The sequence below is a fragment of the Calonectris borealis genome, chromosome 7 (assembly GCF_964195595.1).
Source record: "Calonectris borealis chromosome 7, bCalBor7.hap1.2, whole genome shotgun sequence".
In the NCBI taxonomy this organism is placed as follows: domain Eukaryota; kingdom Metazoa; phylum Chordata; class Aves; order Procellariiformes; family Procellariidae; genus Calonectris; species Calonectris borealis.
In genome coordinates, this window is record NC_134318.1 from 11,027,350 (window position 1) to 11,042,194 (window position 14,845).

General features: G+C 40.6%; 1 protein-coding gene across 1 annotated transcript in view; it reads left to right on the plus strand.

Moving 5' to 3' along the window:
• The window catches only part of ANK3 (ankyrin 3), a 210,693-nt gene that overhangs the window by 151,821 nt on the left and 44,027 nt on the right, over positions 1–14,845 (plus strand). The window contains exons 27-31 of the mRNA XM_075154275.1: positions 1,121–1,345; positions 4,431–4,585; positions 11,395–11,606; positions 13,379–13,586; positions 14,155–14,251. Of these exons, the coding sequence (XP_075010376.1) occupies positions 1,121–1,345; positions 4,431–4,585; positions 11,395–11,606; positions 13,379–13,586; positions 14,155–14,251 (897 nt within the window). The remainder of the gene's footprint in view (positions 1–1,120; positions 1,346–4,430; positions 4,586–11,394; positions 11,607–13,378; positions 13,587–14,154; positions 14,252–14,845) is intronic.

Below are 14,845 nucleotides of genomic sequence, written 5' to 3' on the forward strand. Positions count from 1 at the left end.
TGATACTGGCCTGTTATCGCATCTTCTACCTGAAGCTATTCTCTCTCAGCAACTTATGGTACAGAGCAAAAGAGAAGGTATTTCGGAGCACCAGAGGAGACCCCACATAACTGTTTAGCCCTGCAGGAAGCTGTATGTTTTGATCCCCATAAATTGGAATGATTTTTGCTGTAGAGTTTTGAAACAGGCTGAAGTCTGGTTTTGGTCCTGGGAGGAGACTCCACTTTCCTGTCACTGTTCTGTTAAAGACAGTAACACTTCACGTATGCAGCTTCTCAGCATTTCATAGATGAAATAAACCATGGCTATTAAAGATTATTCTCGTTAATATTAATTATTCCCTTGCTAATAAAAAGAATTTTATTTTAAAATCTACCACTCACCACTTACAAATATAATTGCTTACCCTTCTATTATTAAATGGAAAATTATGCCTTGGAATGACACTGGCAAATGCGATTTTTCTTTAATGTCGCTTTTTGCTAGTGAATGTCATCTTCACAGAGGAGCAATGGCATGATTTCCTCCAGAATGCCATGCCAGCAGCCTAAAGAAAATTATGTACTTGATATTCTCACTCATTCCCCATCAGTGGAAGCCCTTAGTAGCGTGGACTGACTGTCACCCATGGTGCCAGCACTCGCGCTGCCAGCCATCAGGAGTGTTTGCAAATGACACTGTGAAGAGGTTTTGAAGACTGAGATCCCAAAAATAATAAGCATTTTTGATTCTTCTTTTTCTACACTGTCTGGTTCCTTTCTGCATGTGAGGCTAATTACTCTTGTTTATGGACAGTAGAGCTAACAGTAACAGATAGATGTTTTTAAATTCTAATAAACCACTATTAATACACTACTTGTGTACTCTTTTAATCCAAATTACTCAGTAGCACCTGTTCATTTCACCATGACGTTGCCAGACCTTTAGCAATTCCTGCTTTTGATAACCAATAGTTAACATGTAAGTATAAGTTTTAAAAGAATCTTCATGTTCTTTTTAGTTTAGCTGGGATCGGGGGGACTTTTCTAATAATGTTTTAAAGATTGTGGCAGTTGACTTTTTGCTGATCTTCTGCTTGTTTTGTGACCATTTTCATTGATGTGTTTCCTTTTTCCTACAGTTTCCTGGTTAGTTTTATGGTTGATGCACGTGGGGGTTCGATGAGGGGTAGTCGCCATCATGGAATGAGAATAATTATCCCACCACGCAAGTGTACAGCACCAACCCGCATCACCTGCCGCTTGGTAAAGAGGCATAAACTGGCCAGCCCACCACCGATGGTTGAAGGAGAAGGATTAGCAAGTAGACTTGTAGAAATGGGGCCAGCAGGGGCACAATTTTTAGGGTGAGTTGTTCTATGAATTTCATTGTTTACACCCATGTTGCATCTTTCATTTCCTTTATCCTGTGGATCTAAGTAGTTAAACATTGACTCTACCTCATCTGAGCATGTAAGATAGGCTACTTAACTTGAAATATTAAAAAATGCCAAGTGGACATTCCTTCCAGAAAGTACGCTTGTATTTTAAGCTTCTGTGATGACTGCAGGGTGGAGCCGAAGGTAAGGAAAGCCATAAAAAGGCCAGGTCCTGCCCCCATCTGCTCATGCAACCTGCCTTTGAAGTCAGGAGGAGTCACACGCCTGTAACCCAGAACAGGTTTTGACCCTCTTGCTCATAGAGTATCGGAGAAATATCACTGTCACAAAAAAGTGTCCTAAAGTCACCTACAAGGACCCAAATATTGAGCTCTGTTCCCTATGCTGCAGCATGTGCACGGCTCCTGCCGGAGTTGCTGGGAGCTGCCTGTCTCTATCCCGTGGAGCAAAGCCACTGAGAGCGATGGCGGAGCATTTACTGTAGAGCATCAAGTAGTACAAATGCTAGGAACTGACTTTTTTTTAAGCTTAAAATAGGGGAAACAATCCACTATGATGTGGCGCTTTTTTTTTCCTAATTATAAATTTTGTTCATTACCGTGAGTGGCACCCTGGTGTAAACTGCCGGTTCTGTTGGGAATGACAGTTTGTTCCTAATTTCCCCTTCTCGTTTCTCTTCCTGCTGCATGGATGTTATTCAGTAAACTGCATCTTCCTAACACTCCTCCCCCTCTAAATGAGGGCGAGAGCATGGTTAGCCGAATCCTGCAGCTTGGTCCACAAGGAACAAAATTTATTGGGTAGGATATGTACGGAAAAGATACAGAATGTCTACAGTTTTTTCTTTTGTTTCCAATTTTTTGTTATTCCCATTTTTTTTTTTTAAGTTTTCTAAAGCTTTCAGTTGATTTATGTCACTGAAAGAAAATCATAGTGGCTTGATTTAATATAGCTCTGCTACTACCTTGTGCTTATAGGCATGTAAAATTCACTGCCAGCATTCTGCTTTCATAACTTCTGTGCTTTTGTAATTTTTTAAATTTGAAGTGTTTCAACTGCATCAAATACATTTTAATACACAGTGACAGTCCTTTAAGTTCAACCCTGTGGTAGAGAAGGTATTTACAGGCCTTGAGTGAGTCTGTTTTGGGAAGTGCATTTGTAAAACGTGATCACATAAAGTCTATTATTTATGAAAGATTATTTAGAAAAAATGTCATTGAGTGAATAACTTCATTGAACAAGGTTGGAGAAATACTAAGCTTTTCAACCTGCAAGAGGCATCTTAATAAAATAAATTTGTAAAGCCAAGTATGCTACCCAAAGGAACTGCAGTGTGTAGTCTAAAAATGTAAGAATGTTTCCGTATATTTTTGATTGTTGTTTTCAAACCATATTGTGAAATTTATTGCATTAGGTTTTCAAAATATTGGTGAGTGTTTGGTGTTCCAAACCTGTTCAATACCTTCTCACTGAGTATTCTTGTTAAATGTCATGCACAAAATTGTGTGGTTTCTAAATATTTACAGAGACAGTATCTGAAATATTAGCCTGCAAAGATTGTACTACAGCGTTAGTTTTCAGTTTGTACTCTTTTTGAACTAGAGAGTAAATATCTTAAGCAATGTATTTGAATTTTTGGTATTTACTTGCCGTGCACAATGGGAGACAGCAGCCACATTCCTATTTCTTGTTAAAGGACTTGAGATTAGAGTAACAGCCTGGGTGTTCTTAAAAACATCTAAATACGTATTAATTAAACTGTCTTTTTCTATTTTCATGGGAAAAAATACAATCTAACTCTTCTCCCTTGGTATTTAATGTCCAAACTGGACTTAGAACTAGTTTATGTCTTTCCTCGTGATGGCTGACGTGATTTCCGTGCTCAGGTAATTGATTGTTTAATGCACCCAACACCTTGCAGGTGTATAGTACCATAGAAGTGCTGTGTACTTCTCCCATCATGTGATGCTATTTTTAACTTAGTTATTACAAAGCAGTGAAATCCTTTACAACCTCTGTAGGAAAATAATGATACTGTCTATTTAAATGTCTTAAAGCTGTATAATCCATAATTGTTCACTTACTGTGTGATTTCAGTCGGTTTGTCTTAGCATACTTTAAAATGCATATCTTGCCTGTGAAGTGTTTGGCAAAAGTGTCTGTTTTGTTAAGGAATGGCACATGAAGTGAATGGTGGTTTCTGTCAGTTGTTCACAATAACTGTTCAGTAATGCACTCGCAGTCCTCTGTTGAAGGTACATTGTCTGGTGACATAGATGTATTATTAACCACCTTCTCATTCCCTTTCCTTCCCCCCAAAATGTTTGACAATAACTAATATAAATGTGGTTGTGATGTTGCTTAACTCAGAGAAATCCATTCTGAAAGGGTCTAAACATTCCCCAGTGATGTTTACAGTGCAGATGTTGCAGCTGTGATTTTGGGCATAAGAACCAGAAAGTGAAGCTAATGAGAAACAACCTCTTGTGTTTCACAGGAGCTGCATCAACAGAGAGCCAGGGAGACCTTTGAAAAGTTTGGGATTTAGTTTGAAGTTTAAAACCTACAGGCATGTGCAGTTCCTACTGCAGTGAATAGCTGTTGCATGCATTTGGATAGCTGGACTGTTTCTGAACTGACTTTGCCCCTTTAAATCCCTTGAGCCAAATCCGAATTTTGACTATGCTAATGCCAATTAAAAGTCAGCAGTGCTGTGTGTGGTGGAGGCAGGTTGGATCACTTATATCCTGGGATAAATGAGCAGGGAAAACTCTCCTTAGCAAAAGTTGTCACTATTTTTTCATGTAGGCAACTGTTTCAGAAGATTTACATTAAAAATGAGCTATATATGAATATTTTCACGTTATCTATTAATTATAGTTTAAATGACAAAGGATTGTGCAGCTTTGGCAATTTTAAAAACATTTTTACCATAACAGTGCTAACTATTTAAAATGACTGTAGTTTTTGTAAGGATTTAACACCCACAGAAAATTAAGGGCAGCGAGGAGATATAGGATTAAAAATAATACGATTCCTTTTTCTCTAGCCCTGTCATAGTGGAAATCCCGCATTTTGGATCAATGCGAGGAAAGGAAAGAGAACTAATTGTACTTCGAAGTGAAAATGGTGAAACGTGGAAGGAGCACCAGTATGACAGCAAACATGAAGACTTAACTGAAATACTCAATGGCATGGACGAAGGTAAATATTTCCTCAAAGCTTTAGCACGCCTTACCTTTGTGCAGGCTTGCTAACATGAGCAGACTAAAGCAATCTAAAATAAAACAGTGCAGGGGATATCTGACTTTGGGAAATACAGTGTGTGTTACATATTAAACTAATGGAAAGAGTGTAAAGAGAAATTGTTCAGCAGTGGCCTGGAGACATCCTGAAATGAGTGGTAAGTTTTGGTCTGAAGTCTTGCCAAGTTTAAGCAAAGTTGCACAGTTGCTTTACAGCATGAAGTTGAGAATAACATCCCAGCTGGAGGTAAGCATGTTTCTGCTGCTCAGGCAGGGCCACGTGAAGGTCATTCCAAAGCAACGATGAAGTGTAAATATCAGTTATATTAGACTTTTCCACAGATGCAGACCTCAGCCCATAGACTATTCTTCTTTGAAACCTCTGTTAGAGGTTGCCTCCCACAAATACACAACCTGCCTTCCTGATGCCCATCTGGGAAGTCTGGCTCCCTTGTTTAGCTTGGATGTTGCTGTTTATGTGAGAGTCCCTCAAGATGAGAGGACTCAGCTGTACACAATTCATCAGAAGCTGCTGTGACAGATGGTCCCTGTGGACGCATTGTGGGCAAAGCCAGGTTGGGGCTGCAGTGATCCCTTGGCACCACTGCTTTCTTTTTCAAGCAAGTATTTTTCAATACTTGTGCTGATAAACCATTGCTTGAGCTCTTTGCACCTGAGTGTGAATGAAATAGTTTGTGGTTTGGACTTTGATTTTCTATAAGGGTTTGTTCACAGGATTTTCTCTGGATAACCTGCAGAAAGTCATGGTGTGGTGGCGTACAAGCTGCAGGAAAGTTCTTTCATTATCAGCAAAAGCATTTGAAGCAAATGATCAGGCTGTGGATGGCAGCTGTGAGAGGTATCTGTGAGCAGGCTCTGCCTTTGATCTTGGCCTCTCCTTGTTTGAAGAAGGCAGCTTCAGCAAAAGGCATGCTTTGAGAACATGGAAAGGAGAGTAGTGCTGTTGTGAGGGGCTCCCGGGACGTCTGAGATTTAGCGTTTTACTGATTTCCTGGTCATCTGGGAATGGGAACAGCAGAATGGGCTTGTGTAGTATTTTCACTTCGAAGTACTTGAACTGCACATGAGCTTGTAAAAATACAGAGCAACGGCAAAGATCTGCATGTTATATGATGATCTATTGTAGCTATTTATTTCAAAATAAATACAATAAAACCAATCAAGCAGTAGGGCAGAAACACTGCAAATGTTGGGTCAGTGGGTTTGGAAAAATACAATAAACCTCATCACAGAAGGCTATCTAAAATAAGTGGAACAGGCAAAAGAGTGAGCGTGGCCCAGGATAGTATTGCTTGGGGAAGAATTGCTTCAGGATTGAAGGCAGTAGTTGCAGCCTTTCTGAAAGAAAAATCTGACCACCATCGCCTCCTTCTCTGTGCACTAGCATGAGATAGGAAGTAATGATTTGGCATTTGGGCGAAGTATCGGTGCCTTGTCAGTGATGAGGTAGTCAGAACTAATCAGCAGCTTGCTTATTTGCTTCATGTGCTTTCCAAACTGAGCTTAGTTCAATTTTGGGATAGGAAATCTGGGCACAAAAACACTGCTCTAAAGTGCTCCAACTTGCATCACTTATGAAGGATCTCTCCAGAGGTGCCATATGGATAAATTCACATTTTACAGAGAAGACAGCTCAGTAAATAGAAACACTTTGAGAGAGGTGGGCATGAAGCCCTCGGTACTTAGAGCCTAAAATAATAAGCTTCACAATTTGGAGCCAGAGTACAACTTTCTGATCTGTTGGGGGTTTCAGGTGCTCTTCCCTTCTGGGGAACTGCTGTTTGAGGTGAGCGGGTATATGTACAGCCAGTGAATCACACAAAGTATGATGGACACTGGACTATTCCCTTAGAGTGAAAATATTTGGCACCTTAAAAGCCAAGCCGCAGAAATGCCTTTTACCAATCCAGGCAATCATTTATGAGAGGGAAAGGAGAAAAAATACTGCAGACACACCCAGAGCATTGTGTTGATTATTTGTTCAGTTCGTTTTGGCTTAATCCTTCTCTAGTTAGGAAAACAAAACAAACCCACCTCCCCAGCTGCATTAAAATAGTATGAGGGTCTTGACAAAATTCTGCTCCAGTTAAATGACACCTTTTCTGTGTACAAGGTCTTCCAAGCAATGACATAAAATTACAAATTTGTAGAATTAAAAGCGTTTGTTTTTTTATTTTATCTGAACTTTTACTGGTTTGTTACAAAATACCACAACTGGACTTGGCTCTGAAGCAGTATTTTGCATCTCAGAAGCCATAACTTTGGAAAGAAGTTTTATTCTAGGTATGAATTCTGGAGGCAGAAGCAATCTTTAATGGAAATAAAAAGCAGCCACAGAGTCCGTCATTTCCAGAAGTTTAGTGTGTCTTTGCAAGAAAATTCATCTGCGCAGTCATCTCTAAATGCCATAACATGCTGCAGGAGTGCCCGTTTTTCTATTAAAAGCAGCTGGTCTGTTCTGTGTTAGACCTGCTGTGGTTCACTAGTTCTTTCCTATCTGTGTAGTGAAGGAGGGCAATCAGACTTTTATTCCCAGCTCCTTAATATGCTGAATTTTTAAAGATCCAGTCTGCTTCTCTGTTTTGTTTTTCCTGTTTTGCCCTCCCACTTAGCTAGCGGGGATGAGAGCAAGGACATCTTTGCTCCTCACCCTCCATGGGGACTGGTGAAAACCTGCCTGTTCTTTACTGGAAGCAGCACCATCTGCTGGAAAACCTCGTCTCAGACTCAAAATAATCCAGAGCAGGAGGCAACACTTCAGGGCACTAAATGCACGATTAAACAATAGCAGAACTTTGCTTTTATTATCATGAAAGAACAATGAACCGTGATGTAAAGAGTCAGTTTTTCTTTGGTGTCATCAGATTTCTGCTTAGATAGTTTTTATTCTAACGATGGTGCTGTACTTAGACAAATATAGGGCTGAGGGAATACAGGGAACTTAGGAAGAGGAGGAGTTTGATTCCAAACACAAGAGTAGCAATTTACAGCTCTCGGACATACTACATTTATTTAAATTTGAATGAAATAAAAGTTTTTTTTTTTTAAGGAAGAAGCTCTCTGTCTTGTAATTGGTAAATAGGTTACATTTTCAGCCAGGCTCCTTTTAGATATAACTTGTGTTTGCTTTTTACACTCCTGCACCCTTTAAGGGTACTTGTAGACAAATTGTGGGCATAAATGCACACACTGGGGTAGCTGATCTTTTGACAGGCATTTGCAAACTGGTAAGTGAGCCAAGAAATGCAAATATTTGTGGCTACAATATGCTTGCAGCTGTACAGTGTGGTTTCAGATGGGAAGCAGGAGTTTTTACATAACTACTACTTTGAATCTACAGATAAAACCAGAGCGTGACCTTGTTTATGCTTGAAGTTTAAAATACCACCATAAATCACTCTGCATTTTGCCACATTTCCAAAAAAGGTTTTAAACATATTGCTGTTAAACTTTGTGTTGTGAATGGCATGATAAGAGACTGCGCAAAAATAGACAAAAGAGCACATAAAGGACATTGTAACTAGGGAGTGACTAGTTACATATGTGAAATACTGAAGCTGGGAGGATAGGTCTAGTTACCAGCATTTTTAAGACAAGTCTCACTGCCCTCAGCTTCTCCTTGCCCCTTCCCATGTGCTCTTTCTGTCTCCACCCATCTCCTCTACTTTTCTCCACGTGAGTGCTGCCTCTTGGGTGCCCCACTTTTAGTGCTACAATTTCTTAATGGATGCATCTCTGTATGGGGGAAACTGGTATCCTATGCTCGTCCTGCCTTTCAGTCTCTGCACAGTGACAAGGCCAGCTCTGCTCTAGCCAGTACTGCAGGAGGGTCGCAAAACTCAGAGAGCTGTTCATTCTAAGTACAGGTGAGATTTGCTTTTTCAGTGCAAGCAAAACTCTTTTAAGACCCTGGTAAGCGAAATCAGATACCAGATCACACAAGGACACCTTGAAGTTCATGAAACAGCCAGGTGTTCTGTGACTTCTCTTATTCTGTTTCCAGTCAGAAGACACTTGCTCTGTGTTACTTTATCTGAAAGTAGAAAAGAAAGGTATTAGAGATGGGATGAATTTGATCCACAGCTGCCTCTCACCTGACAAAACTGGTATGATGGCTTTTCTTGATCTGAGCCACCCTATGTGAGGTCCCTCTCCAACCTTGGAGGATGTGACTGAGTTTCTCTGCTCCTGTCCAGGAACCTTAACATAACGCTGCTGTGGCAGCATGGACTAAAGGGTGAGGGGAGGAGTGATCTTCCTTTCCTCCCTCCTTTCCTTCTTTCCATCTCGTGTTTCCTCCATCAATCCCACCAGCCACCTTAGGATAAGTGTACTGTACACTTGGGTGGCAAGGGAAGACATATATCCACAGAGTATTCACAATACCTTTTTCTTGACTTACTAAAACTTAATGGCCATAGGTGTTCTTTGGGCTGTTAGCACAAATCTGGGAGACAGTGACATCAGGAGACTCTTCCCAATTCTGCCACTAACCTTACTGCTTTACCTCTCTCTGCTTTGCCATCCCTATCTGTAAGATGAGGTGTATAGCATACTTCTCTGTGGTTAACATCCCCCTTCCCCCCCAAAACCTAATGAACCAAACAAAAAAATCCTTCAAGGTTTTTAATTGAAACACATTGCATAGGAATGAAGTGTCAGCAACTGAGGAAATGATGATAGCTCTTTCTGTAAAATGCATGAGGTGTGTTTGGGAAACATGACCTCTCCCAGGACTAGTCTACCCTGTTTCATTAATTCTGTCATGCTAACGCTGCATTTCTTATGGCAGTCAGAGAGGTGGTTTGATTGCTCATCATCTTTTTTTTCTGTTAGAGGGCAACTTCATATAGAAGTTACATATATATTATCCAAACATAACCTCCCTATATAAAGTCCAACTCCTCTCCATGGCTGACTGTTGTTCTGCCACTCTAATCTTCACATCTTCTTCCTCTAAAAGAGAGTGCCTGCCAGGCTGAAAGGATTTTGAAATGTTCTTACATAAAATGCTAATTTTCTACTTCAGGAGAATTTTAATTATCCTTCATCTCTGTGAGCATTTTACAGTGGGTTTAGTCTCTAGCAACAAACAGGAGAATGCATAGAATTTACCAGTCAAGATTATACCTGCCTGGGAGTTTAAGAATTGTTTGTCCCCTGCACAAGCCATTGCTTCCAGAGGCTGCAGGCAGAATACCTAATTCATTAGAGGGCTTCAGATATCAATCTCCAAGCCAAAGTAAATGGAAGCTGACATTATGATAAGAAATTATCCTCTTCTGGTAGGTACATATGATCCACAGCAACACTGTGCAATTAATCCAAATTACCTGCTGAATGTTTTAAAATGGAAAACTGACATTTTACCAAATTTATATTCTGATTCTTTTGGAGTTGTAATTGAGTTTACATGTTCAGAGGAGGAAAATGTTTCAGTCACATAAAGTAAAGAATTTTACAAGCGTCTTTTCTTGGTACCATTTCTGGTCCTTCTGCTTTCTCTTGCTGCATCTGACAGAAATGTTGTCTTTTGAAGAACAATCTTTTTTCCTTAGGAATGTGGTGCCCTTTTTAAGGAGGAAAATGTGCTGGAATGAAACCCAGTTACTATAGCTAAAAAGACTGAGTGCAAGAAATTACAGGAGAAATGCATAACAGTTGTGTAATTATCTCAATTCGTGGGTAGTGTTTATATCACAGGATTTCACTAGTACATATATACACACACACACACACATAGTTGGAGAATTAGTTATATTTATTGAATCATACAGGTTGGAAAAGACCTCTAAGATCATCGTGTCCAACCGTCAATGACATGTCCCAGAGTTTTCCTCAGTGCATATATGTCTATGTCATCTACTTAATTAATTAGTTAATATGGGTAGATACTCCATGCAGCTTTCTGAACCCTGGTGACCCTACAAGCTGGGAATGTGGCTGAGAGCATTAATTGTTGATGACCTGTTTCTTTTCCATTTGTCTCTGAGGATGCATTAAGTTTCTCTATGAACTGAGCACAATGCAGTTATTTTGGGGCAGATACCTGAATGGCTGAAAGCCTGATGTGGGAAGGGATCCTTGCTATGGTTTCATTGGTAGTGCTGGCAGACAGAGCTCTGTCGCATCCACAGCATACCGGAGAGCTCAGTGTCTGGTCAGGATTATATGGATGCCAGTCTGGGAGATAACTTTCTCGAGTGCCTCAGCTGGGCAAACTCTGGATTGCACACTTGGCGTGATGTTAGATAGTTCATGAACTGACTGTGATTTCCTGTGGTTTTCTGCATGCTGGAGCTATGTGAGGGAAGAGGCTGGAAATAAATGTGTTTTGAAGGTGTGCACAGAAAGATCAGTGCACTTGTGTGCTTCCAGATATAGATGAGAGAGGAAAGAAGTCTGATCTCCTTCAGACCTCCTTGGACTCCCATGCTGTGTGACAAACCTGCCATCCTACGGCAGCTGTTGCTGCAGAGACTGTCACACCCTAGTGCTTAGGTGTCCTGGCAGATCTGTGTGTCCGGTGCTGTCGGCCCTCATTGTCAAGATTTATGCAAAAGTTCACAGAGCAAACCAAAGCTTGATAATTAATAGCACTGAGTATGTTTTTTTTTTCTGCGGTAAATAAAAAAAAAAAACTTCTTAAGCATTTTAAGGCATATTCAAAAACTCACACTCACAGATGTGTCTGATATGAACCTGGGCAGGTAATGCCTGAATGTTTTAACTGTCTTCTACCACCAGAGCTGGACAGTGTTGAGGAGCTAGAGAAGAAGCGTATCTGCAGGATCGTCACAAAGGATTTCCCTCAGTACTTTGCAGTGGTTTCGCGAATCAAGCAGGAGAGTAACCAAATCGGTCCAGAGGGCGGGGTGCTGAGCAGCACGACGGTGCCACGCGTCCAGGCGTCCTTCCCCGAGGGTGCTCTAACCAAAAGAATCCGCGTGGGGCTCCAGGTAAAGGTGCCCTCATGTTCATATCCGCAGTGTCTACAAGCGCATCGTTGGTCTTAATGCATGAGGCTTGCAGCTAAGGAGCCTGCTGCCCCTTAGTAGTGGGTTGCAAGGTGGGTAGTATTCACACCTGAGATCTGAATTGGCATGCGTCTGCCCGGGCACGCTCTCTGCCACTCAGTGCCCCCCTGGTGATGCACAGTCCTCCTTCCCTTTTATCATCACCTTGAGTATTGCTTAGCATCTGAAGAATGGAGAGAAAAGCAAAGGCCTGGACTCACCACAGCCTCAGTGATACTGTCTCCCATCTTCCTGTTGGCCGTGGCTGCCAGCAGCTATGAGCTGCACAGCCGCTGTGCAGTCCCAGTCTCCTGCGGCAAAGTAGCAGCTTGTGATTGGTGTCACTGGGCTGCTCTTTGCCATAGGAATGTGTTTGGTAAGGATTTCATGCAGCTGTTTGCCAGCTGTTACTGGGTCAAAGACCTCCCATATACATCTGTTGTAGCTTAGGACATTCACCATTGGTCTTTCTAGCGATGGGTGGAATCTGGGAAGAGCAAATAGCTTAAACTCTCCTCAAACAAACTGCAGAGAAAGTGGAGAAATATTCCGTGGGAAGTATCTTTTTCTCTGAGTTCTGTTAATTATCACTTAAAATAACTTAATAACCTGACAAGTCTGATGGGTTCATGAAATAGGGATGCTGGTTTGGATTCCAGTGTTTGGAATTCACACTGGAACATTTCTGTTAATGATATTTCATATCTAAAGATGATTAATCTTGAGAAAATGGAAGCTCTGCTATTATGGTTATACAGCTGCCTTTCCAGAGCTCTCTAGTGTGAAGGAAGCACAATGTCTCCATATGCACTGTTGTGACTGCTGAGATTGCAATGTAGCTACATATTCTATGCATATCAATACATTGTGCAGTTCGAATAATGCAGCAAGTCACAGGTCAGCCTGATTGAAATAGACTTGAAATTTAAAAAGAAAAAAAAAAAAGGCAAACAGATGCAAAACCCTGTTTCCCATAAGATGTCTGTCACTTTTGAGTTTCAGGTCTTACGTGACAAAAACTACAAAAATTCTATAGCATTTCTTCCCATATTGGCTACTTTTCCTTTCTTCCCAAATAAAGTTAGGAAACCTTTCAAGGCACAAAATTGGAGGTAGAAAATCAGAAATTTGCGTATAGCTTTTCTATAGCTTAATGCATTCTGTATGAATTTGACCCAAACAAGTATTTCTTTCCTAATAATGAATAGTGGAATAGCATAGGAAACACTGAGTACAGAGGTAAGTTGGAGTACACAGTGTTCCTCAGGAGCACGGATTTGTGTTTGGCAGAGATGTGAGAATTGTTCAGCATCTCCAAGACAGAGTGTCTAGTCCTCACTTCTCAAGTGCAAAATAGGCCTCTTTTTGCATTTTGAAATTGTATTTAATATCACCCATGACTGTAAATTAAAAACAAAACCAAACATGCTCTGAAAAACTCTCAGCAAATACTGCAGGCAACCTTCTGAGATTTATAGTTTTGCTCTACAAGTTAGCTATTAGGAAATCATAAGTGGGCTGTTGAGAAAAATACTAAGCATGAATTGTGCTAATAATCACCCTCGAGAGCTATAGGAGAAGGCTGCCTGGGAAAAAAAAAAGAAATAAAATTCTACAGAAAATAAAAGGAAAATTGAATTATCTTTTGGAAAACAGTTCTGCACGTCTATAACCAATTTGTAGCTCTAGTTTAAATACTTTCCTTGTGTTGACAGGCTCAACCGGTTCCAGAGGAGATTGTCAAAAAAATCCTTGGAAACAAAGCAACTTTCAGTCCCATTGTCACTGTGGAGCCAAGAAGAAGAAAATTTCATAAGCCAATAACCATGACAATTCCTGTGCCGCCTCCGTCGGGAGAAGGCATAACCAATGGGTACAAAGGAGACACGACGCCCAGCCTTCGACTTTTATGTAGCATTACAGGTTAGAGAAAATCATGCTCTTTGCAAAGAGTTCTGTGACAGCAGTGCTTCTGTACTCACTCTCATAACCATACAACTCGTGCTTTCCAGTAAGGGAACATTGGTGTGTTTGGTCCAGGAGAGTTCAGATCAGTTCTCCTGAGCAAAGCCAGCTGAGGTCATTTGAAAGGCTCCCACTGATTCCCTGGTCTCTGAATCTGGTCTCATGCAATTGCAAAAGAACTCTGCCAACAGATATTAAATGCTATTTTATATTTAGCCAGGATGAAGAATTTCAGCCTTGGCTATTAAACATGGTTGTCAGTAAAAGTAGTTGGCAGAAATAATAGCTGATATCAAGAGCAGGTTTGCTATCGACTTGTAGGTGTGTACTTTGCTTACATCAGCATCATTTTCTGGTGTGTAACATATAATGTAATATATAACATGTAGCTCAGCTGTTGGAGAACATTATTGTCTAGGTTCTCTTTTTATGTGTGAAGCAAAATAGCCTAAGATAGAGATATTCTTACGTAGTCTGTATATGCTTGGTGTTTGAAAGAAAATCTCCATGGTTTATATTTACATAGGAGGTACTTCACCTGCACAGTGGGAGGATATCACAGGCACCACTCCGCTGACGTTTTCAAATGACTGTGTCTCATTCACAACCAATGTTTCAGCCAGGTATGGTAACAGAGCTTGCCAAATGCACCTAGGGTGTAGCTTCCCTTGATTAACAAAGTGCAGAGTTGTGGGGTTGTTTTTTGGCTTTCTGTAAGTCTTTTGCAAGACCGATGAAGCGGTAATGGACCAGATGCTTCTTTGTCACTATGTATCAGCATCCCACACACCCAGGGTTGCACATGAAGCTTTGTCCTGGCCTTTTCTGCTGCAGTGATGTCTCCTGGCAAGCACACATGCTGTTTCTCTAAAGGCTGTGGTGCCACACAGGGGTTTGGTTTTCTGCAAACAGCAACAGAAATGCTCATTCAATAAAAAAATTGGAGGGATTCATAAAACCATATTTGTTTAAAAAGATAAAGACATTCAGTTTTTGGCTGTTGGCTTTTTAGTTGAAAATTATGTTAAATTACTCTCACAAAAATATCATTTGCCAAAAAATCATGGTTTGAAATGAATTTTGATGGACTTAGTGGATTTGCATGCTGATCAGAGGCATTCAACAGAATCTGCACAAATCATGCATCCTAGTGGAGAAAATTTATGGTATGCCAGGTAAAGAGTTTATAATTCAGTACATAACATTCGCACCTATAA